The sequence below is a fragment of the Eleutherodactylus coqui genome, chromosome 10 (assembly GCF_035609145.1).
Source record: "Eleutherodactylus coqui strain aEleCoq1 chromosome 10, aEleCoq1.hap1, whole genome shotgun sequence".
NCBI classification, from domain to species: Eukaryota; Metazoa; Chordata; class Amphibia; order Anura; family Eleutherodactylidae; genus Eleutherodactylus; species Eleutherodactylus coqui.
In genome coordinates, this window is record NC_089846.1 from 92511599 (window position 1) to 92536845 (window position 25247).

General features: G+C 47.7%; 1 protein-coding gene across 1 annotated transcript in view; it reads right to left on the reverse strand.

Moving 5' to 3' along the window:
- Positions 1-21372: 21372 nt before the first annotated feature.
- Positions 21373-25247, reverse strand: part of LOC136580683 (connector enhancer of kinase suppressor of ras 2-like) — a 441969-nt gene continuing 438094 nt past the window's right edge. Inside the window, exons 21-22 of the mRNA XM_066581463.1 lie at positions 24249-24448; positions 21373-22807 (exon numbers count right to left, since the gene is read on the reverse strand). Coding sequence (XP_066437560.1) covers positions 22592-22807; positions 24249-24448 — 416 coding nt within the window. The 3' untranslated portion in view covers positions 21373-22591. The remainder of the gene's footprint in view (positions 22808-24248; positions 24449-25247) is intronic.

Here is a 25247-nt window from a genome sequence, read left to right on the forward strand (position 1 = left end):
CATCGGAAATAAAAGTCAGATTGTTAGAGGTCCAAGTGCTGAGACCCCACCGACCCGAAGAGCGGAGTGCTGTGTGCCTCACATCTTACTGCGCACTCCCCGCACCGCCGGCAGCCATGCGGACTGTGTGAAGGGGGGGGTCACACAATTGGCCGATGAGAATAGTGAAGTGCCAGCGCTCCGACAGTCGCAGTGCAGATTAGTGGAGTGGCACCGCACATGCACGACCGCCAGTCTCTTCCGGGAGCTCGAACTGAGAAGGGGACATGGGATCCGCGCTCTCAGGATCGATGCGGGGGTCTCGGAAGTTAGACCCCTACCGATCAGACTTTTAGGCCCTGTGCGAGGGGCTGATGATAAGTCTTTGGCTTTGTGTTCTTTTTTTGTTTCTATGGTAACGAATGTTGCATCACATGAATGCCTTAGGCTGGGTTCACACGGGGCGTATTCCCGTCGGAAATCTCGCGGTTTGGCCGCAGCAAAAACCGCGAGATTTCCGCCGGGAGAACCGCGGCGGCTTTGAAGCGGCCCGGCCGCTTGCTTTTCCGTTGCGGCCGGCGCTCCATAGAGGAGAGCGCGGCCGCGACGAAAATAAACAAAAAAAAAAGTAAATAGACATGCTGCATCTTCTGAAACCTCGTCCACATGGCTGGCTAATCCCGAGATTAGCGGCCGCGGGCAGATTTACTGCGGCCAAATGCCGCCCTGTGTGAACCCAGCCTTATGTGTCTAATATTTGTTTTCAAATTGTTGTGTTTGTATCTTATGGTAACAGCGATCTAGGCACGCGGGAAAACCAAATGGCGGAGTCTAAGGCGATATTCACAGCAAATGAGAGCAGAGGAGTGATAAAATTCTTGTTTCTGCTAGGAAAGCCCGCGATGGATATTAATGGTGATCTGTCGCAGACATTAGGGGATCAATGCCCTTCATGGTCTACAGTTAAGAACTGGGTTGCCAAATTTAAAACGGGCCACTTCAGCACCAATGATGAGGAACGTCCTGGACGACTGAGAGAGTTTCTTGTTCCGGAGATCGTCGATGCTGTGCACCACCTCATACTGGAGAATTGGCCAATTTCAGCTAAAGGGATAGCAGACATCATGGGGATTTCTTGTGAACGTGTTTGTGTCATTATCCATGAACATTTGAACATGAAGAAGCTATCTGCACAGTGTGTCCCCAAATGTTTGACAACAGATCAGAAAAGCATGCGAGTGAGAACTTCCTGTTCTGTTTGTCAGCGTTTCCGGACTGATAAGAACTTCCTGGATCGACTGGTCACTATGGATGTGTTACCATGCAGGGCGGCGCTGGTCCCCACGGCCAGCGCGCGGCGCTCCAATGTCGGCTCCGGCGTCCCAGAGCTCTGCTGTCGGGGCTCTCCCGGCGGCGTGGAGCAGCCAGCGTGCAGCGGCGTGGAGCAGCCAGCGTGCAGCGGCGTGGGCGTGTCCGCCCGTAGGGTGCCGCCCGCTCTCCTCCACCTTCCTTATGCAACAGTGGGAGAGTCGGCTCCTCCCACTCTCCGCCCCTGGGCGGAGGCTTTTAGTTATAAGGCTGGCAGTGACCTGAGCTCACTGCCAGTTATTGGTTCTGCTAGCCTCTAGTCAGGGCTGTTCCAGTCTGTGCTAGTTGCTCGTCAGTAGCCTGTCTGTTTACCTGTGAGCTCCATCTCCAGACTTACTCTGCTTGTAAGTTTTGTTGGTTTGTTCCACCTGCCTCTTCTGTCGGCACTCTGTCCCCTGTTAGTAGTTCCATCTAGGTAGTCGCCAGGTCCCTAGCCAGCGCAGGGACCGCCGCCCAGTTGTCCGCCTGGGGTTAGCCAGGGCCGAGGCAAGTAGGCAGGGACAGTGGGGTGCGGGAAGATCAGGGCACCCCACCTGGCGCTCTGGGGGGCAGAGTGCCGTAACATAATAACTGGCCCTTAAAAACCGTTTGTCATGGAGGCGATCAGTTCCCTCACAAACCAGCTGCAGGCCCTGGTGCCTGTGATCCAGGATTTATCCGCCCGCATGGTGGCCCAGGAGCAGCGGGGGGTGTTGCAGGGATCGGACGCCGCAACCAGCCCCGAACCCAAGTGCCCTCTTCCCGAGGCGTTTTCTGGGGAGAGGACCCGTTCTTCCGGGTCAGAGGCTCAGAGGGTCGGGCTGATAATGTCCCTGCTGCGGGGCTCTGCCCAGACATGGGCCTTTTCCATCCCCGAGGGTTCCTCCTGCCTGCAGTCTGTGGACTCCTTTTTTCAGGAACTCGGGGGTATCTTCGATGAACCGGACCGAGCGGGGTTGGCGGTTTCGCGGTTGTTGGCGCTGCGGCAGGGGTCGGCTTGTGTGGAGGATTATTGCTCCAACTTCAGACGCTATGCGGGGGATACGGCATGGAACGATAGCGCGCTGAAAGACGTTTTTCTGCAGGGCCTCTCGGACGCAGTTAAAGACCTGTTAATTTCCCATCCCGTTCCCGGGTCCTTAAGGGAGGCTATGGAGCTAGCAGTGAAGGCAGACAGGAGGCTCAGGTGTAGGAAGCAGGACAGGCAAACCCGTAGAGTCAGGGAGGTCGGTTGTCCTGGTCCCTCTTCCTCCTTACCAGTCCCTGTGTCTGAGCCGATGGAGGTGGATCCGCTGGACCCCAAAGAGCGACGCCGGATCCGTTTGTTGCACCGTCTCTGCCTCTACTGCGGGAAAGCTGGACACCGGGTGATAACCTGCCCACTGAGGGCTCAACGCTCGCAGCCGGAACCGGCGGAAAACTCCGAGTCCTAGGCGATTGCAGGGAGGATCGCCTAGGACTTCAGGTACTTCCTAAACTTTTGGTACCGTGTCATGTTAAATTCCGGGATTTTTCCCGATCAGGGCGGGCGTTTATTGATTCTGGAGCAGCCGCCAACTTGATAAGTCTGTGTTTTGTCCGTACTCTGATGGCGGAATTTGTGGCGCTGAAGACGCCAATTCATTTTACCAGTATTGATGCTACCCCCCTCTCTACAGGCCTGGTACGATGGAGGACCCCAAGATTACAGTTCACGGTGGGGATCCTCCACTCGGAAGAACTGTCCTTCCTGGTTATGGAGAAAATGTCGGTTGATGTGGTGCTTGGTATGCCCTGGTTGGCACTGCACAATCCCCAATTTGATTGGTCCACCCGGGAATTGACTCATTGGGGATCATCCTGTCATGACCACCTGTCTACCATAGCTGTGTGCTCCGCAGATACGGTGCTCATTCCGGAGTATTTGTCAGACTTTCAGGATGTATTCTCCAAAAAACTGTCTAAGGCTCTGCCTCCTCATAGGGAGTGGGACTGTGGTATTGATCTGATTCCCGACAGCCCCATCCCTAAGGGAGCCATTTTCAATTTGTCAGGCCGTGAGCATGAAGCCCTCAAGTCCTATGTCTCGGAGGCTCTGGCCAACCGGCATATCCGGCCGTCCAGGTCCCCTGCCGGGGCGGGTCTCTTCTTTGTAGAGAAGAAGGACGGGACACTAAGGCCTTGTGTGGATTATCGGGCCCTGAATAAAATCACTGTGAAGAACCAGTGCTCCTTGCCCCTAATTCCTGACTTGTTGAATCAGGTGGTAGGGGCCCACTGGTTCTCCAAACTGGACTTGCGGGGGGCTTACAATTTAATTCGCATTAGAGAGGGAGATGAATGGAAGACGGCGTTCAACACCCCGTTAGGACATTTTGAATGTCTGGTCATGCCTTTTGGACTTTGTAATGCCCTCGCTGTGTTTCAGGGTTTTATGAACGCGGTCTTCCACGACTTCCTGGGGGTATTTCTGGTCATCTATCTTGACGACATTCTGGTGTACTCGCCTGACTGGGACTCACATGTGCAGCACCTGAGGTTGGTCCTGACCCGTTTGCGCGAGTATCAACTTTTCGTCAAGTTAGAGAAATGTACGTTTGGTTCTAAACAAGTATCCTTCCTTGGTTATGTAATCTCACCCATAGAGATTCAGATGGAGTCTGATAAAGTAGCAGCAATCTCCCAATGGGTCAGACCAGACAACCTCAAGGCGCTTCAGCGGTTCTTAGGTTTTGCAAATTTTTACCGCAAATTCATTAGGAATTACTCAGTTATTGCTCAACCTCTGACCGACCTGACTAAGAAGGGGGCCAACTTGGGTAAGTGGTCGCCTGCAGCCCTTGAGGCCTTTAGCCGTCTAAAAAAGGCATTCACGACTGCCCCGGTGCTAATACAGCCGGACGCACAACTACCCTTTTTTATTGAGGTAGATGCGTCTGAAGTGGGGACAGGAGCAGTATTGTCGCAGGAAGTCAGTGGGAGGTCTGGGTATAGCCCATGTGCGTTCTTTTCGCGGAAGTTCAATTCAGCAGAGCGCAACTACGACGTGGGTAACCGCGAACTATTGGCTATCAAATGGGCCCTGGAAGAGTGGCGACACCATCTTGAGGGTGCTAGACACCCAATTACCGTATATACTGATCACAAGAATCTGGTATATCTCGCCAATGCTAAAAGACTCACAGCTCGTCAAGCCAGGTGGGCGCTGTTCTTCGCCAGGTTTAATTTCGTCGTGACATATATCCCAGGAGAGAAGAACGTGAAGGCGGATGCCCTGTCACGGAGTTTCGGGGTACCGGATAGTGAGACCATGACTCCCGAGAATATCTTAGCCCCCGGCGTGGTGGTGGCAGTTGTGGAGTCTAACTTCGTCCCTCAACTACAGGATGCTCAGCAGGACGCTCCTTCGGGGGTGCCGGAGGGCAGATGGTTTGTGCCTGAGACCCTACGCCCTAGAGTCATGGATGAGTCTCACTCGTCGGTTCTCGCCGGGCATCCAGGGTTCCAGGGGACCCTGGAGCTTTGTTCCAGACACTTTTGGTGGCCAAGCATGTCTCAGGAGATCCGCAACTTTGTGAGGGGTTGCTCGGTCTGTGCTCGCAATAAGAGTCGGCGGCGTCCTCCGGAGGGTCCTCTGAGACCGCTACCGGTTCCTTCCAGCCCATGGTCGCACCTATCAGTAGATTTCATCACTGACCTTCCAGAATCCCAGAAGTGCACCACTATCTTAGTGGTGGTCGACCGGTTCTCCAAGATGGCACATTTTGTGGCGTTAAAAAAGCTACCCTCGGCAAAAGAATTCGCCACGATTTTCGTAAAGGAAATAATTCGCCTACATGGGGTTCCCCAAAATATTGTATCTGATCGCGGGGTTCAGTTTGTGTCGCAGTTTTGGCGTGCCTTCTGCAGAAACCTGGGAACGTCGCTTTCCTTCTCTTCAGCGTTCCACCCGCAGACTAATGGTCAGACTGAGCGGAAGAACCAAGATTTAGTGCAATATTTACGGTTGTTTGCTAGCGAAAAGGCTCATCAGTGGGCAGAGTTCCTGCCCTTGGCAGAGTTTGCACTAAACAACCGCCTTTGTTCTTCCACTGGGGTGTCTCCATTTTTTTGTGTATACGGTCAGCATCCTCGATTCCTTACAGCAGTCCCTACCCCGTCGGTCTGTCCTGCAGCGGATGTCGCCACAGATACGCTTCAGGGGGTATGGAAAGAGGTACAGAGGAACTTGGAGGCAGCGGGGGCCCGTATGCAGTTGCGTAGTGGGAAGAGTCTGTCTGTGTCTGAACCTTACAGGGTGGGACAGAAGGTATACCTGTCTTCTAAAAATCTCAAATTGCGGGTTCCGTCCTTGAAGCTGGCGCCACGTTACGTAGGGCCGTTTGCCATCACACGTGTGGTGAACCCTCTCGCCTACGAGCTGGGGCTGCCACCCACATGGAGGGTTCACAGGGTATTCCATAAGTCGCTATTGAAACCTTTTGTCCCTTCGGGGTGCAAAAATCACCAAGGTGATGACGTCTGTGTTCTGGGATAAGGAGGGCTGCTGCTAGTGAACTACCTTCAAAATGGTTCCACCATCAATGCAAGGTATTACACTGAACTTTTGGACCAATTGAAGGCAGCTCTGAAGGCCAAAAGGTGAGGTAAGCTGTCCAAAGGAATCTTGTTCCTGCAAGACAACGTCTCCGCTCACACTGCACAAGCGACCACGGCAAAACTGGTGGATCTAGACTTCCAGCTGGTTGACCACCCACCTTATTCACCAGATCTAGCTCCCTCCGACTACCATCTGTTTCCAAACCTGAAGAAACACCTCAAGGGGACCAAATTTCACACCATTTCTGATGCCATGGCTGCTACGCATGACTGGTTTGAGGCACAACGCAAATCCTTCTTTTTGCAAGACTTACAGAACTTGGAATAGCAATGTAAGAAATGTGCTGACATCGGTGGAGAGTATGTGGAATAAATGTAAAGTTTTATCTTCCTGTCTCGTTTCTTTCTGGGTAAAGCCAAGGACTTATCAGCAGCCCTTCGTACTATGCATTAAAAAAATAAACCCAATACATTACATAACAGGAGCGTTGAATGGCTGTGATTGGTTCATCAAGCACTGCAGTGATTGGTTAAGGCCGTGGTGCTCAAGAACCAATCAGAGCTAGCGCTTCGTGGAGGCAGGATTCTTCAACCCCCTGACCAAGAAGCAGGCTCTGAAGACTACAAACAAGTGCCGTGGAACTGCCGAGGAGAAGTGTGGCGAGTGGACAGCGCTTGTTAGGTGATGTATTGGTTTTTAGTTTGTTTTTTTTAATGTAGCTAGGGCTTATTTTTAGGGTAGGGGTAGGTTCCAAGCCCCCCAAATATCCTGGCAAAAGAGTGCTACAAAGTCGGGCGACTTTGTAGCACCACAAAATCGTGATATTGCACAGAACACAGCTGCGATGTACTTGCGGCGATATCACTGTCAGCCATGTGAAAGACGCCTTGGTTCTTTCTTCTTGGGCATTTTTTTGACTGGTTCCTGCATTTTTTTGTTACTGTCGGTTTTGGTTTTCTCTGGTGATTTTTTTTCTATATAAAAGTCTACATAAAACCCAAAAAACCCCACTACCCTGACTGCTCTGTGATTTGTAAAAGACACCATGGAGCTCAAAAACGCAGCAAAAGTGAGGGAAAAGAGCCACAACAAAAAATACCACGCTTATAGGGTGCTGCGTATTCTGTTACTGTCTGCAGCTAGCATTGGGGCGCAGCATTTTATACCAGGAAATCGCTTAAAAAGTGCAATGTTTGCAAAAAAGACTGTAAAACCATGATTGTGCCGACATGTGAAACCCCTTTCAGATGCCAGGGCACGGGACAATCAGCTGACTGCCCTGGCATCCGCTCCCAACACCCCATGGCAAACAGCTGATTTCTCTGAGGTAAGCCTGGCAAGCGAGAGATTTCGCCTGCAGCGGTATTGTGGTGCAGATTTAGCATTCGGGCGGCTTCATACAGAACAGATAGTCAGTGGACCGAGCGAATGCCAGTGACAGTTGGTCCATGTAAGCACGGCCCCAACGGGGGGGCACGTGAGGATTCCTTCACTAGTCGCCTCATTTCAGCCCACCTAAAAGTAGTCGCTGGCTGATTGGTCTGATGTTAACAGGTAGTAATTGTCTTTCAGCGCTTAACAACTTTGCAGGGAGGTGAGCGCTTATTCGGCAAGCCCCTCCCACTGAATGCTGATTGGTTCCTGAAAACACAAGTCCATCAAGTGAGCTGCAACTGAACAGTCCCTGCCGGTCCCTGGAAGAACGCTCGCTGCAGCGCTGTCTTACTGGTTTAGCTTTTAATGAAACACTCTGCGCTGCGGCCACTCGCTCAAAGACCGCTCCCGCGTATTTATGTGCGTTCAGTGGACTCGGCAACCGATAAGCGTCAAAATTTCAAGTACTTGCCCGCAAAAGAACCTCACGCCTGCCAACTAGTCCATGAACGATATTTCGGCCCATGTATATGTTCCCAGCAATGTGTTCAGCGATTGCGAAATTGTACAACAATCGTTCTGTCTAAAAGCCAACAAACAGCGGTTGTTTGAACGCTTTAGCGACTATTTCAAGTGACTATTCAGACGAGAGTTGTCCCATGTAAAGCCCCCCTTACAAGATGGCCGTTCACGTGAATGGCCGACCTGTAATAACAAGGACAGCACACGGTCTGCACGGATGGGAGATGTTCTTACAGAGCGGCTCTTTGTTCTGCCCATAGAGGGCAGTCCCGAGTAGAGTACCCCACTCTATATGTTCATACGCCCTAATAGGACATATCAACAGGAGATGCCATCTTGGCCCAAAACCGTTTAATGTGCCGTGAAGATACAACGAGGGTAAACTGTCTCCCCGCTATGGATAGAACCCAAACCCAAAATGTGGACAAAACGCAAAGCTACCACGCCAACAGTGAGGCCGTTACCAAGAAAAGCACACAAAGCTCCCCTTTAATCAGTTTATTGAGTACACAGGTTCATGGTAACCTTAGAAAAGTATAATAATATATAATAGTTATGTGAAACAAGGAGACGAAACAATAATTGGTGACTCTGGTGTTGTCGTTATTGATGGCCATTGCTTAAAATAAACATTTCTGACCTGACATGCGCACGACACATCGCCCTCTGGTGACAATATCATAAATACCCCCAAAAAAACACTAAATGAAAAAATATTCTGAATGTTTACAAAGTAACAGTTCTGCCATTGTGTCAATCAGTAGATCGGAAGAGCGCCCTCTGGGGGAGCTGCAGTGCACCGCCAACAGTCTCATGGAGTTTGGTTTCATCGTATATTGCTGCTAGGAGGTGGACGATGGGTATGTACACTGGAGGCGGTGGGGCTGTACACTGGACACGGATTGCACACTGGCTGGGGGAGCGCTTTGGTGTCGAATAAGGATATTAGGGAGTCAAAACCAAACAGAATGCGTTTACGTCACAGTTTATAAAGTGCAAAACCAAAGAACAGGGATAAATATTCCATACACTGCGCATAAATAAGGAGTCGTATACCAAGTGATGTCCTAGCTTGTACCCCCCAGGGTCGCCGCGCTCCCTATCTAGGACTAGTAGTGCATTAGCTGTGGGTGAAGGAGCTACATTGCTGCATCGTTGGGTGTCATAAGGCCGAGGCTTGTCAAGTTCTCTTGTCACAGCCTGAGTGAGTGGCGGTTCCGACGGGGCAGGGCCTCATGACTTGGCCGCCATTGGGTGGTGAGATCCCCCCTGCCGCTGCCTTTGTGTTATACACAGTGTAGCAGAAATCTCCATGTGACGCTGCGTTACTTTGTAACTACTTTGATTCATTGATCTTAAAATACATCATACTTTCATACTCTAGTTGCTTCCAGAGCTGCATTCATAATTCTGCTAGTCTCCTATTGAAGGGGTTTTCACAAAGATTTTTAGCCCATATACACAGGAGGGGGGATAAATGATCGCTGGGGATCCAACTGCTGGGATTCCATAACTAGCGTACCTGAATGCCTCACATAAATGGAGCCGCGGTGCGCTTGTGTGACCATCGCTGCATTCACTTCTATGGGACAAAGGGAGATTGCCAACTGGATCGATTTCCGCCTGTCCCTTGGAAATTAATAAAGCAGAGGTAAGTTGTGCGCACTACGGCTCCATTCCCCCGATGCACAGATTTGGGGATCGCTCGGCGTCTCAGCCGTCGTACTCCCAGCGATTAGACATCCCTTATCCCATTGCTAGGGGATAAATGTCTTTAATGGGAAAACCCCTTTAACACTCAGGCTTCAGAACCTCACATCTCAGTTTGCCACCTGCTGGTTCAGTGGCTTTACAGAATCTCATACTGAAATTACATCATGTCTTACATTATCCTGGAGTCACCCTCAGAGCTGCATTCACAATTCTGCTGGTCACCTATTAACACTCGGACTTCAAGACCTCAAATTCCACTGTTCTTCCTACTAAATCAGTGTCTTTAGGTACCTTTTACACAAGATGGAATTTGCAGTAGAATTTGCCGTAGTGCAGAGAATTAATTCCCCATCAGAACCTGCATGTCTAACAGCTGGCTGTGGGTGCGGAATTGAAAATAGTTGAATTCTGACAGCAATTTTTACATAAAAATCCGCATTTAGAGATAAAGATTTTCATGCGGATTTTCACAGCAGCAAATTTCGCTGTGCATTCCGGAATAATTCTGTGCTGTGTGAAAGGTCCCTTACAGAATCTGATACGGAAGTTACAGCCCATCTTATGATTGAGCTACCTCCAGAGCTGCATTCACGATTCTGTTTGTCTTTCATTAACACTCAGGCTTGAGAACTTCACATTTTACTGCTCCACCTGCTGAATCAAGGTCCTTATAGATTCTCTTACCAAAGTTATGCCATGCCTTATCCTTGAGTCACCTTCAGAGCTGCATTCACAATTCTGCTGGTTATATTAATTCTCAAGCTTTAAGAACCTCGCATCTCACTGCAGCACCTGCTGGATCAGTATCTTTACAGAGTTTTATACTAAAGTTACATCATTCTATCCTTGAGTCACCTTCAGAGCTGCATTCACAATTCTGCTGGTTATATTAATTCTCAAGCTTTAAGAACCTCATATCTCACTCTGCCAGCTGCTGGATCGGTATCTTTACAGAGTTTTATACTAAAGTTACATAATCTTATCCTTCAGTCACCTTCAGAGCTACATTCACAATTCTGCTGAATGTTACTTGCAATACTTGTAGGGGAGAATGCCTGTGGAGGACTAGTAAGGGGGCTAGTTTACTACTGTACAGCACACTACATTTGTAATGCACTACAGCAGAGCATGCGTTATAGAGACACTGAATTAGCAGATGGCAGCAGTCACATCCAGTAGACCGGAAGAAGAATCATGACCAAAGCTCTGGATGTGACTGAAGTATACAGTGTGACATAGAGAATGCTGCTGTGGATGTGGCTGGAGTATAAGTGAGGATATAGCAGCAGAGTAGTGAATGCAGACCGGATTGTGACTAGAGTACAAGTTAGGATGTACCAGCAGAGTCATTAATACAGCTCTGTAAGTGTCTGCAGTACATGTTGGGATGTAACAGCAGAACAATGAATGCAGCTCTGGATGTGACTGAAGTATAAGTCATGTTGTAACAGCAATATATTAAATGCAGATCTAGATATGTCTGGTGTGATAATTAGGATATAACAGCAATGTAGTGAATGCAGATCTGAAGGTGACTGGAGTTTAAGTCAGGATGCCATAGCATGGTGGAGAATGCAGCTCTGGATGTCACCGGAGTATGTCCGGTTGTAACAGCAGAGCACTGAATGCAGCTCTTGATGTCACTGGAGTATAAGTCAGGTTGTAGCAGCAGAGTAGAGAATGCAGCTTGGGAGGTGACTGGAGTATAAGTCAGGTTGCAGCAGCAGAGTAGAGAATGCAGCTTGGGAGGTGACTGGAGTATAAGTCAAGTTGTAACAGCAGAGTAGATGTGATATAAAGAGGGAGTAACCATAAGAAAATGATTGTTTTCAGCAACATCTTTGATACTTCTGTTCATCTTGTGTCTCTGCTTCTGGGAAAGCTGGGTGATAATCCATATGGCGGTCACTATCGCTCTCGGTGTGGTCCCTAGCATTCCTAAACCCCTGAATGTGCCAATATGCCCCCTGCTGTCATACTGTTAAATATCCGGCACCCAAGCAGAAGTCTGGGAAGGTTGGTTGTCTTTTCACATCAGGACGGCGGTTGTCACCCAGCTTTTCTAGATTCCTGGGACGCGCTGCAACCTGCGAGTGGGGCTTATCACGACAGAACCGGGACCACCTGCCGATCAGAAATCTGGGGGCTCAGTGAAAACCCCTGTAGGAGATGTAATTGCAGCCACATTGGTGGTCAGCCAACTTCCCCAGAAGCCTGGATAAGATGAGACCCCCCCACCCCCCTCCCTATATAAGGGGTCACACAGGGTGATTGTAGTAGTGGAAGGAAGATTCGGACCCTCATTCAGTCTCGTAATCAATGTTTACCCTCTGATTCTCGTGTCACTTGTGTTATTCTCGGCGCGGCTTCTTCCAGATTCGACAGTTATAAATCTGGCGGAATCACACAAATTCACAAGATTCAGGACCTCTGCTTGCTGTCAGTAAATGGGAATATTTGTTACAATGTATCCTAGTCTAGACAATCCTCTATGAGCTAAACCCCCAGCGGCACAAATCTCTCTCCTGCCCTGATAGTTTGCTACAATGTATCAGTGCAGGTAGCCTGTATCAGGCCGGTCTCACACAATTGGATTTCTATTGCAGAACTTCACGGGGGCGAGTGCGACATCAGGCTGTGAACCCCGGGAAGTAGGATCGCGGAGTGCTTCCCATTACTTTCAATTGAAAACCTTGCATCGCACTCGTGTGCACCACAATGCGGGTGTATGACCCTATTCAAAAGAATGGGGTTCATATTCGTGCGAGATTTGTACATATCGCAACGCACAAATCTCACTCATGTAGCGGCCTTACCATAACTTTTTTTATTCACAGTGACTCCAGTGACTGAAAATCCACGTTTACACACGGCACAAGCAGTCCCACCGAAAGTAACGGGCGAGATCACCCAAAAAATAGCACATGCTGCAAGAGATAAATCACCGTGTAAATGCACCCATTGGAAATAGTAGGTTGTATTTCTGTGCGAGTTTATTGCGTCTCGCAGCGCACAAACCTCACACGAGAATGGCAGCTGTGTGAATATGGCCTATAACAGACTACCTATGAATGGAAACATTCAGCACAGCAGGAAACCCAATCCTCTCCCAGCTGAGGGTTTGTTACAATTGTAGGCTCTGGCCTCCAGACTGATACACTGTAACGAACTATCAGGACAGGAGAGAGATTTGTGCTGCTGATGTCTTTAGCTCACAGAGGATTGCCTACGCTGATACACTGTAACAAACCCTGACAGTAACAGGCGGTTCTGCATGTTTCAGTGTTCCGAGGGATCTGTGGTTTCGTTACACAGTAATGTAACACCAGGCCCGGAGCCCCCCGTCACCCCCTGTACAGACTTCACAGCTTTAGCCTCCCTCTGATTGGATGAAGGGATACATAACACAAACGGATACAACGTATCAGCGCACGGCATCTGCCTCTTACACGTTTATATATTTGGTGCAGTTCCAGAAATCCGGACATCGACAGGAGAATAAAGTCTCAGTGCAGCTCCGTCGCAATGTCTCAGTTTTGCAAAACTCTTTTTATTCTTCATTTTAGTTAACAAAATGTTTTGTGTTTTTATAACTTTTTATCTTCCTACAGAGAGAACAATAAATAATCGCTATCAGTCATTTCCTGTACATCAGTATTCACCCCTCCATCACGTCACAATCCTGGTAACACGGAGTTAAATCATTTATAAAAAATATTCCGTTATATATGTGCCTATATATAGATCTATGTATTTATATATATATTTATAGCTTTATATAGGAGATATTTACAGTCCTCGCTGAGTCTGGGCTTCCAGTTATGGGTGACCCTCCGGCGGGGAGGTGGAGGGAACGTTCACACCGCAGATTCACCACAGAAGTCTCCTAGTGAATTTCGCCTAAAAAAAAACGCGGCAAAATCCGTGACTTTCTGCCGCAATTTTAGCTGCGGATCCGCTTGCAGACTTAGTCTACATGCGGAATTCCAATGCGAAAAATCGTGTTTCTCTATCAAGAAGTGACCTCTTAGCGTGGAAACAAGCAGAGAGCCATTGGAATTCCACACGCATGTATTACCCGTTGACAGGGCTAAATCCGCATGCAGATCTGCGGCAGAAAGATGTGGATTTTGACGCGTTTTTTTAAGGCAACATTCAGATGGAAAATTCAGCTGTGAATTCTATCATGTGAACAGACCCTAAATGTAGCCAGCGCCATTCCAATGACCAGCGCGGCTAGTTAATGGGGCATCAGTTGGGACCTCATAGTGGCACCCAACGGTGAATCAGCATTGGTGACAGGTTTTTCACGTAGATGCGACACTTTAAGGGGATTTCCAACGAAACGTAAATATGACCATATTAGTAAATAAGAAGAAAAAACATTATTTCTCAACTTTGGTGATGTAAAAGTGATGATTGTACTGGCCGCCATATTGGTTGTCACTTTTGCAGCAGGTTCTTGGAAGACTGACAGGGTACTTAAAGGGAAAATGCGGTCATCACATAACATCACACTGATGACCCCGCTGTCATCAACCTGAGGCTGTAGGCTGCTCTTTATTTTAGGCCTTGTTCCCATACGTATGTCCAACCATTGTTTTTTCCCCTTTGGCGTGGTAACAAAAGGCTGGGGGGGATCTAAGGTCAGAGCGCTTCCCGTAATTTTCTATGGGATCACTTCTGGCATCTGCCGTATCACTTGTCATGCCGGATGTGACCATTAAAAAATGCAGACTGCATTGTTTTTTTTGCTGTTTTATGCTATGACTGCCGGACCCATGGGCAAAAATGTCATCAGGTGCGTCTGGCTCAGGCATAAAACAACTAGCCGGACAAGACTGATATATATGTGAACCCTGACACGGTCGTTTCTCTTCATGCACAATACCTAGACATTTTGTAAAGCGTTCGAACCTAGGCAGAGCTTAGTTGTCAGAGCCTGACAACTTGCCTACATGTAGGCAAAAGGGTGGAGTCTAACACATACAAGGAAAAATATGGAAACTCTACGAAATGCATGAGATTTTAATCATTAGCACAGAGCTGCCCTTTTGACTCCTGCTTGGCTGAGAGCTTTTCTGCCAAATGTGTGTTTACTTCACCTCTTGCCCTGCTCTGAGTAGTTTTGGGAGCCAGCTGGTAACAGCAGCTGAGAGGCTCAAACCCCCGACCAGACAGATATTCACAGCATCTGTGTCATATTACCTCCACTTAAAATCAGCCTCTACATGTCTTATTGAAGTATGATTTAGAATCCCATGTAACTTAAGGCATGCATTTCGTATAGTGTTTCCATATTTTTGTCCGCCCCCTGTATGTTATCATGAAGATAGCAGCCATTGGTAGCTACAGTGTAGAATCCTCGAGACCAGGGGTGCACAACAGTTTTTTGTCTGAGGGCCATATTGTCTTCTGAATCACTTTCAAGGGCAACAAGGGTATTCCCATCTGAGACATTTACGGTGTATCCTAAATTTATGCCAGAATAAATGGGCGTAGGTTCCACCTCCAGGACTCCCACCTAGTGGGATAATGGGAGTCACCTCTTCGCCCAGTCAGCACTCCAGAGAGGAGACAATGCATCTGGCTCTCTCCATTGTAGATGATGGATGTTTGGTAATGGCCTGGTATTTCATAAGTCCTATAAACTACAATGGAGAGAGCTGCATGTATATACGATTCCACTAACTCATAAACACATTTCTGGAGGGCCAACAGGTCAAGAGACTTTATTTTCCTAATATATAGGGTCCCAGTTATGACCACACAGTACACGCTTAGAACTTGTCCAAATATATATGGCACCCAGACATGGCTACACATTGTATCCTTAGTACTTGTCCTAATATATAGGGGACCCAGACATGGCTACACAGTGTATCCTTAGTACTTGTCCTAATCTATATGGGACCCAGACATGGCTACACAGTGTATCCTTAGTACTTGTCCTAATATATAGGGGACCCAGACATGGCTACACAGTGTATCCTTAGTACTTGTCCTAATATATAGGGGACCCAGACATGGCTACACAGTGTATCCTTAGTACTTGTCCTAATATATATGGGACCCAGACATGGCTACACAGTGTATCCTTAGTACTTTTCCTAATATATATGGGACCCAGACATGGCTACACAGTGTATCCTTAGTACTTGTCCTAATATATAGGAGACTCAGACATGACTGCAAAGGGTACTCTTAGTACTTGTCCTAATATATAGGAGACCAGACATGGCTACACAGTGCACCCGTAGTATTTGTCCTAATATATATGGGACCCAGACATGGCTACACAGTGTATCCTTAGTACTTCTAATATATAGGGGACCCAGACATGGCTACACAGTGTATCCTTAGTACTTCTAATATATAGGGGACCCAGACATGGCTACACGGTGTATACTTAGTACTTGTCCTAATATACATTGGACCCAGACATGGCTACACAGTGTATCCTTAGTACCTGTCCTAATATATAGGGAACTCAGACATGGCTACACAGTGTATCCTTAGTACTTGTCCTAATATATATGGGACCCAGACATGGCTACACAGTGTATCCTTAGTACTTGTCCTAATATATATGGGACCCAGACATGGCTACACAGTGTATCCTTAGTACTTTTCCTAATATATATGGGACCCAGACATGGCTACACTGTGTATCCTTAGTACTTGTCCTAATATATAGGGGACTCAGACATGACTGCAAAGGGTACTCTTAGTACTTGTCCTAATATATAGGAGACCAGACATGGCTACACAGTGCACCCTTAGTACTTGTCCTTATATATAGAGGACCCAGACATGGCTACACAGTGCACCCTTAGTACGTGCCCTAATATATAGGGGGCCCAGACATGACTACACATTGCACCCTCAGTACTTGTCCTAATATATAGGAGACCAGAGATGACTACATGGTGAACCCTTACTATTTGTCCTAATATATAGGAGACCCTGCCATGACCGCACAGTGCACCCTTAGAATTTGTCCTAATATATAGTGGACCCAGACATGATTATACACTGCACCCTTAGTACTTGTCCTAATAGATAGGGGACCTAGACATGGCTACACAGTGCACCATTAGTACTTTTCCTAATATATATGGGACCCAGACATGACTACACAGTGCACCCTTAGTACTTGCCCTAATATATAGGGACCTAGACATGGCTACACAATGCAGCCTTAGTACTTGTCCTAATATATAGGGACCCAGACCTGGCTACACAGTGCAGCCTTAGTACTTGTCCTAATATATAGGGACCCAGACGTAGCTACACAGTGCACCCTTGTACTTGTCCTAATATATAGGGACCCAGACATGGCTTCACAGTGCACCCTTAGTACTTGTCCTAATATATAGGGACCCAGACATGGCTACAAAGTGCAGCCTTAGTACGTGTCCTAATATATAGGGGACCCAGACATAGCTACACAGTGCACCCTTGTACTTGTCCTAATATATAGGGACCCAGACATGGCTTCACAGTGCACCCTTAGTACTTGTCCTAATATATAGGGACCCAGACATGGCTACAAAGTGCAGCCTTAGTACGTGTCCTAATATATAGGGGACCCAGACATAGCTACACAGTGCACCCTTGTACTTGTCCTAATATATAGGGACCCAGACATGGTTTCACAGTGCACCCTTAGTACGTGTCCTAATATATAGGGGACCCAGACATAGCTACACAGTGCACCCTTGTACTTGTCCTAATATATAGGGACCCAGACATGGCTACACAGTGCACTCTTAGTACTTGTCCTAATATATAGGGACCCAGACATAGCTACACAGTGCACCCTTAGTACTTGTCCTAATATATAGGGACCCAGACATAGCTACACAGTGCACCCTTGTACTTGTCCTAATATATAGGGACCCAGACATGGCTACACAGTGCACTCTTAGTACTTGTCCTAATATATAGGGACCCAGACATAGCTACACAGTGCACCCTTAGTTCCTGCCCTAATATATAGGCGACCCAGACACGGCTACACAGTGCACCCTTAGTACTTGTCCTAATATATAGGGGACCCAGACATGACTACCATAGTGCACCCCTAGCACTTGTCCATTCCTGTTGACTTGCTATGTGCCACTTCTCTTTCCCATCACAAGGAAACTACTTGTGAGCAGTCGCACATAGATCTCCCTGTATCCTGATGATTAGGGCCACAGAATGGCATTGTGGGCCACATATAGCCCTAAGCCGTCTGTTGTGCACCCCTGCTCCAGACTGTAACATAGATAACAGAGGGCACAAATGCTCTGAGGTTGTGGGGTTTGAATGCAGCAGGATCCCGCTGCCTCATTTATATATAAGGCGTCTATCATTTAGACAAGATTAAAGGGTTTTACTTGACTAGCATATTGAGGACCTGTCCTCAGGATGGGTCATTAATATCTGATTTATGGGGGGGTTCCACTGCTCCAGAGTCCTGCCGATAAGCTGTCACTTTACTGCATACCAGACACCCTACGGTACACTGCATAGGGACTGTGTCTGGTATGGCAGCTCAGTCCTATTCACTCGAACGGGGGCCACGTGACCGATAAACGTGACATCACAAGTCAGAGAAGCGGCTGTAGCACTCACTCGACTGCCGCAGTCTCTTCAGTCAGCTGATTGGCAGGGGTCCTGAGCAGCGGACCCTCAGCTATCCGATATTGATGACCTATCCTGAGGATAGATAATCAATACTGAAGTACCAGAATACCCCTTTAATGCTGAGGTATCTGCCACCAGTACCTCCCGTGTTTGATGAGTTGGTTAGACTAAGAATTGTGCAGGGAGTGTGAGGAACGGTTCGGTTGCTACAATGTGGAAACCTCAAGACTCTAACAGGAATTACAGGGAGCACAAATGCTCCGCAGGGGCGGGGCTTGTATGCAGCAGGATCCCGCTGCCTCATTTATATAAACATCCACTGCAGCAGAAGAGGATAATACCAAGATCTCCATAAAGAACTTCAGCGCTGGTCGCCTCTGATTTACCAATATATGGACGCTTATGAGTTTTCGGTGGAAAGCCTCTTAAAGTGCTGTTGCTGCGTCAGCATCTGTGCCATCAGGCCGCTGCTCGAAGGGCGATTCTATCACTGTAACTGTAGTTTGCCTGCATGGATGAGCCCTTAGAACCAGCTGAATATAAGATCTACACCCCTCACATCTGTCTTCATTCTTCACCCACAACCAGGGGTGACCCCCAACTGTACACCCAAGCCTCAGCGAGTGGGAGGTTGATGTGTTTTGGGGGCCAGTTCCTTTAAGGACAAACATGCAATAATGTCAGTGACAACTTCCCCATAGGAGCAAAGTTCTATCACAGTGACTCATAGGATGGCGGTGAAACGTTGGCGGGTCAGGTGGTGGTGGAGGGGTCAGTCCCCTGAGAACAGCGGGGTAATCACAGTGACCTGTTCAAGGGGGGCTCCACATTCACAGTGACGTGGACTGAAGGAGCAGCTCAGTGGTGGTGTGGAGGGGTCTACTTGTAGAGCTATACGGGGCACTTCATAGCTTCACATTGATTTAAAGGGACACTTCACCTTTAGACACATATACATTAAGAAGTTGTAGAGTGAAAGTCTGTTAGTCTGGCAGATGATACTCTGTAAATCCTGATTATTTTGCTCTATATTGGATTTTAATTTACCTGATAATCCGGCACCTCGGATCCTGGGTGGGAGCAGAGAGGGTCATTTTCCAGGTCCCAGAAGCACAGACTTGTAACATCAGCTTTGGTGCATTGGGCCTGGAAGATGACTTTGAGGGAGGAGGTAAGTACACCCCATAGTTCAAAACTTCAAATTATCTGGCGGATTATCAGATTTTTACTCTACAAACTTGTAAATTGCTAACCATTTAACTTCCGGGCCATTTTCACTTTTTTTTTTAACAAGGCCGTACTCATTGTGGTCATGTGTTACAGTCATGTTACTCCATCTGGCTGCCACATGGGTCCCAGTGCGACCAGTACATTGTATTCTGGACGATGCGGTCACATGACCACAGATGAATGAGAACACCTATGTTTGCCTATGTGCACGTGATGGCCATATAGAAGGAGAGCAGCACAGTAAGTGGATGTTGGGGTTACTTTCACACCCACAAATAGGAGGGGATGCAATACTTTGCAGCACAAGTAGAAAGGATACATTAAAACACAAAAAGCTGGGGTGGTGGGGGAAATAAGTCAGCATGGAGGAGTGGCATTTGATCTCACATTTAGGAGGGGGGGGCGTTTTTGTGCAGTAAAGTATTGTGTCCAATCGTAGGGCTCATTCACACGGGCGTCTTCAGTTTTGGTCCATAACATGGACCAAGATAGGACATGCAGCGGTTTTTTTCAAAATGCGCGTGCGAGAAGCGCATGTCTGAATACTCCAATACAAGTCAATGGTGTTTCAGCTCTCCGTATTACGCCTGTGTACATGAGGCCTCCGTTGTGGTTGGGTGCACGCTTCATTTGATGTGCTGCTTTTCTTTTATGCAGCAAATAGTGAGTAAATTTATATAATGCCTGTTCAGAAATGTATATTTTTCTAATGCGGAGCGCCCGTCAGCACGCGGCTCACAAAGGTTATGCCTTTAAGCCCTAAGAACATGTGGTAACAAGTGGAAACCTTTCTGGGGTGACCTGAGATTCTCGCTTTGGAAGATTAGTGCTCCATCTGGAAATTGCAGTCAATCATTAGGATGAGGAGTTGATAATTTCTTGTGTGGAATGTCGCCATTAAAGGGGTTTTACATTTTAGTAAAAGTGGCCAAGGTTGGGTAAGGATGTAAGAAAATAAGAGTAAACAAACATTACTCATCATTCCACTGCGCCTCCAGTTTAGCACCGCCACCCTGGTCCCCTCTGGTCACTGGTGATACAAGAAGTGATGATATTACTATCACCACTCACATGACCACTGCAGCCAATCACTGGCCTCAGCATGCACACATGACTGCCGAGGCTAGCGATTGGCTGCAGTGAACATGTGAGTGATGAAAGTGATATCATTGCTTCCTGTATCTGTAGGACCAGAGCGGAGGGAACCAGGGTGACGGGGTGGAACCAGAGCCAACGTGAGAGGGTAGGGGTAGTTTTGCCCGAGTCAGCATATTCCACTTGGAAGTGATCTGCACGAAAACCTGCACGTCTAATGTGGATTTCGACATGGATTTGCAGTGAAATCACTGCAGATTTCCAAGGGCTATTTTAGTTTTTTCCACCACTCCCCAACCTGTCGGAAAACCCCTTTACCTTCATGATGTGGTCACCTGCCCTGCTGCGCCCAGAGAGCCCCAGTCACCAATGTGAGTGTAGATGGAGCATAAGCGGTGCAGTACAGAAAACATTCTGCAGCCACACAACTAGCAATTCCCTAATACGAAGTTCCAAGCAGAACCGTCACTTTAAATGGGTCTGAAGTGGAACAGACGGAGCGGAGGATGGCTTCACATTTGTATCAGAAACTCCGGCCAGAGCTGCCATCAGAGATCCAGCTGAAAATACCGGAGGCAAAAGCGCTGCACGCAACACTTCTTCTTCCATCCAAAAGCCGGCTAGCTGGGTGGAAAGCAGGCGGACCCCATTATAGTCAAAGGGGTCTGAATGGAGCAGGAAAGCGGAATCCCCGGCACAGATGTGAAGGCACCCTAACTAACGCATCATGCTTCTAATGGCGTGCTGCAGTCTGTTTTGGGACAGGATTTGTAATTAGCGGTAACGATAGTTATGATCGCCCCGGCAGAATGAACGAGACCCCGTCCCGTACGCCTTACTGATGCATTGTTTACATCCACCCCAGAACAATGTAACTAAATAGTAGAATGTGTAGCAAATCCGTTTAATGCTCCCCTCCCCCAGTCACTGCTGAGCTGTCCTACAAGTCCCATGTAAAATGCGTGTACTATCTGTGCGTGTGTATTCCACCGGACTGTGACGATAGTAAAAAGAGGCGTCCCTGAAAGTAACATATGCAACAAAGAGCGGTAACAGTAAACAAGAGACAAACCTCAACCACAAGCATCAGATATTACAGAAGCTGGAAGAACCTGGTGCTCACTGTCCTTGTACGTATTGGATTTTCCACCTCGGCGCGTTTCGCATACATTGAATTCACCTCCTGGTGGATACGACTTACTCACTGTGTTTCGCTTTCAGTCCATAGGCAGCCTCTATTACAAAGTATTTTGCACCCATTGGACTCACACTGAATAGGACTGAGCTATCGCGTTTCGCTTTCAGCCCATAGACAGGTGTGGTAGGTAAAGTCACAGGCTAGTGGCACAATAATCACAGTGGAGAGAGCAATCATCCTGCAAGGACATCCCGGAAACAGATCGTCACAAGGTCCCCAAGCTTCCCGTTGCTCGACGGTTGCGCATCTCAAGCTCTCGTGCAAGAAAACCGCTGTCTGCAGGATGCACAATGTACATCTTAAGGCACTAAGAGGCTGAGCCGTATACTCGTGTGCAGCCTGGAACCTCTTCCTCTGCTCCCAGGAGATTCAGAATTACAAAATAATATGGAGGACGGCGACCAGGACGCTAAATCTGCTCGCTGCTTACGTAAGAAAGGCGCAAAAAATGGAATCTAATATTGCAATGAGATCATTTCTATACATAGATAGGATGTCCTCGGCGGACAGCGTATGTATGTATATATATATATATAAAGGCTCGGAGGTTGTCACCTTATAGATGTACATAGAGTAGAGGAGGCTCCCCATCTACCCACGCTGGATGCCGCCACTTTGTGCACTGAACGCCATTGATAATGGCGCAGTTTACCCAATGGCGGCTCGCTGGGTATCCGGGGAGCTCCTGACAATTCAGTGCGGATGCCGACCCTGATACATACAGCAAAGCAAAGAGAATCCGGAAAAGAAGAAGAATTCTGCTCGGTCATGCAATGTCGTAGGCATCTGGTGGCGCTATTCTCGTATCCAATCTATTTACAATCCATTGATTACATTATGTACAAATATTACAAGTGCTTCTCTCAGGTCACAGCGGCACCTGGGGGAGGGGGGTTCATGGACAGCGCTGCTCCCACCAGTCAGACGTGGGTTTCGATGAAGGAATGGGTGTGCGAGATCTGAGCTGCTGGCGCAGCGAGGTCCGAGGCACCGTTCTGAGGTTTCAGGGTTCCACTATATTCACAAATATCCATAAAAAACTCAAAGTTTTTCTGCTTCCAGTCTTTGAACTTCTTGGCAGTCAAGGTTGGGTCATCGAGGAGAGTGTTAAGAACCGAGAGGTCGCCTTCTTTCGCCTGGAACGGGAAGAAAGACACTTCAAGAACCGTAATTCTTGTCTAATGAACAGTTCTGGAGCTTTCTAAGGGGCAACGGTGGAAAATTTACTAAGACTGATGTCTTAAAGTGACCTACGTGCTGCTGGGCCCCAACGCATAGTCTGTCAGAGGGTCCCCAAATGTAGTGCTTCATTTATAGCACTGATCTCCTCATATGGACCCCCATCTTCTGCATCCACTATAGTTACATGCTTTCCTGCTGCCATCCTCTGTACCGCTGCACTACACCTGCTTTCTGATTGTCTGGCACTGCTAGCGAGAGCAGCTCTGGACAATCGGAGATCAGTGCGAAGTGCTCTGGGCGACTGCTGCGCAGTGTGCATTATGTAGTTAGAAGATTGGGGGTGGACATCTTGGAAGACTGAAAACAGAGCCTGGAATCGGTGGAGCCAAGTGTCAACAGCACAGAGGATGGATGACATGTTAAAGGGGTTGTCAAAATTCTGTTCGGGGACTAGATGTGGGATTTATATTAAACACGTCCGGGGTTAGGGGACACATTGCTGCTTTCTTACAAACACAGCGCCACCCTTTTCTGCAGGTTGTGGCTATTATTGCTGCTCAGCTCCTATTCACTTCAATGGAGCTGACCTGCAAGCCCACACACAGCCCTGTGGACAAGGGGGGCACTGTGTTTGCGGGAAAGCAGCCTTGTTTTTCTAACCCCGGACAATGCGCTAATATAAATCCACCGTACGGTCTCCGGAGCAGAGGGTTGCTTCAATTTAAAATCCGTTGGTCTTTAATGTACCAAGTTTATCAAGAGGTGCAGGTTACTAAGTAATCTTTGCCTGTCTGTGCACCAGAATTTGATATCTGAGAATATCAGTAGACATAGATCTGTGCTACAATGCATGTAAATATCTGAAGTTACATTATAATCTGTTGGCCTGCGGTGCCCGCCCCCTCCCTCTACTAACCGCCTACTATCTGACCACTTTTAAAAAAGTTTCAAGAAAATAAGTAAATTTAACGCAAATATAGCGTATATCAAAATTAGCGACTTTTATAAACCACAAAAACCAACATAAATGCTTCATAAATTCTTCCCTTTCAATTCCTCATGATCTTCAAGATCCCTGCTTGCTGTCTGTGAACAAGAACATTCTTATTTATATCCAGAGGCTAAATACCCGTCCTGTCCAAATACTTGTTCCAATGTATCCAGTCCAGACAATCCTCTGTCTGAGCGCATTCACATGATACAGCCTGATTGTTTAGAGTAGACTGATACATTGTAACAAATCAGACATGTGACAGTGTGGAAGGATTGGGAACATTTGGTCTGCTATGACATTCGCTTGTATCTGGCTCACTATAGAGAGGAGTACAGTTTGGATGTCTCTTCTCTTGTAGCTGCAGTCTCGGGTCATTGGGGGTCACATGGGAGGGTTCTTACTTTTAAAGTGCTCTTCAAGACTCGGATGCGGTGAAGTTTCTCGTTGAGGACAGGGTCGTTGCTTCTCTTTATGAAGGATCTCCTGAACTCCTGCTTGGTCGATGGCCGCTGCTCCCCGAACGCTGACAGACTGGCTTGCTCCAGCGTCTTGTAAAGCTCCTGCAGTCCGTCCGTGCTGCACGGCGTTTCTTTCTTGTTATCTGGAGGAGAGATGGGCATTAATCTAATAGATGAGAACCAGTCTACTTACCCTCAATGGCGGATCGGAGGCTGCATGTAGGGGGGGAGTAATAGTTTAGGGGGTCTTGTCTGAGGACTGTTTATTTAGGGGTCTAGGTCTGCATTTAAGGGGTCTGTGTTTATTTGGGGGTGGGGGTGGGGTCTTGTCTGGGGCTTGTAATAATTTAGGGGGTTATCTGGGGTCTGTATTCTAGGATTTGGTCTGAGGGCAGTATTCAATTAGCATATAACCAGGAAATATATAAAAAAAAAAAAAATATGTTTTAAATGTACACCATCTTACTGCAATGTCTCAGGTGATGATCCGATAGTTAAGCTTTCTGTGTGCTGTTGGTAGCACCGACAATGGTCATAAATCAGACTAGACAAAGGTGTACGGTAGTGGTGAGTGTTTCTGTCCACATGAACCACAATTGATAATGTTCGCTCAAACATTGAAACACACGTTGCGTTCCAAAAACAGGTCATGTGATTCACCTACGCCCAATAGGGAAAGTCCCCCCCCGTAGATGACGTCAGAGTGCATCGCGAGGCACTCGTGACGCTCGCCTTATTGTAAGTTATTTCATATGTATATATACACTTCTGTGTATTTCACTTTATGCTTGAAATAAAAGCACTTTTTGTTGTCCTGAAACACGTGGCTATGTATTATTAAATGGATGAAAGCCTACATGTGGGTATCCATGATTGTGCTTTGCTAAAAGATGCACCTTAGTCCAGAAGAGTGCGGGGATATTCTTTTATATATCCTGGTTA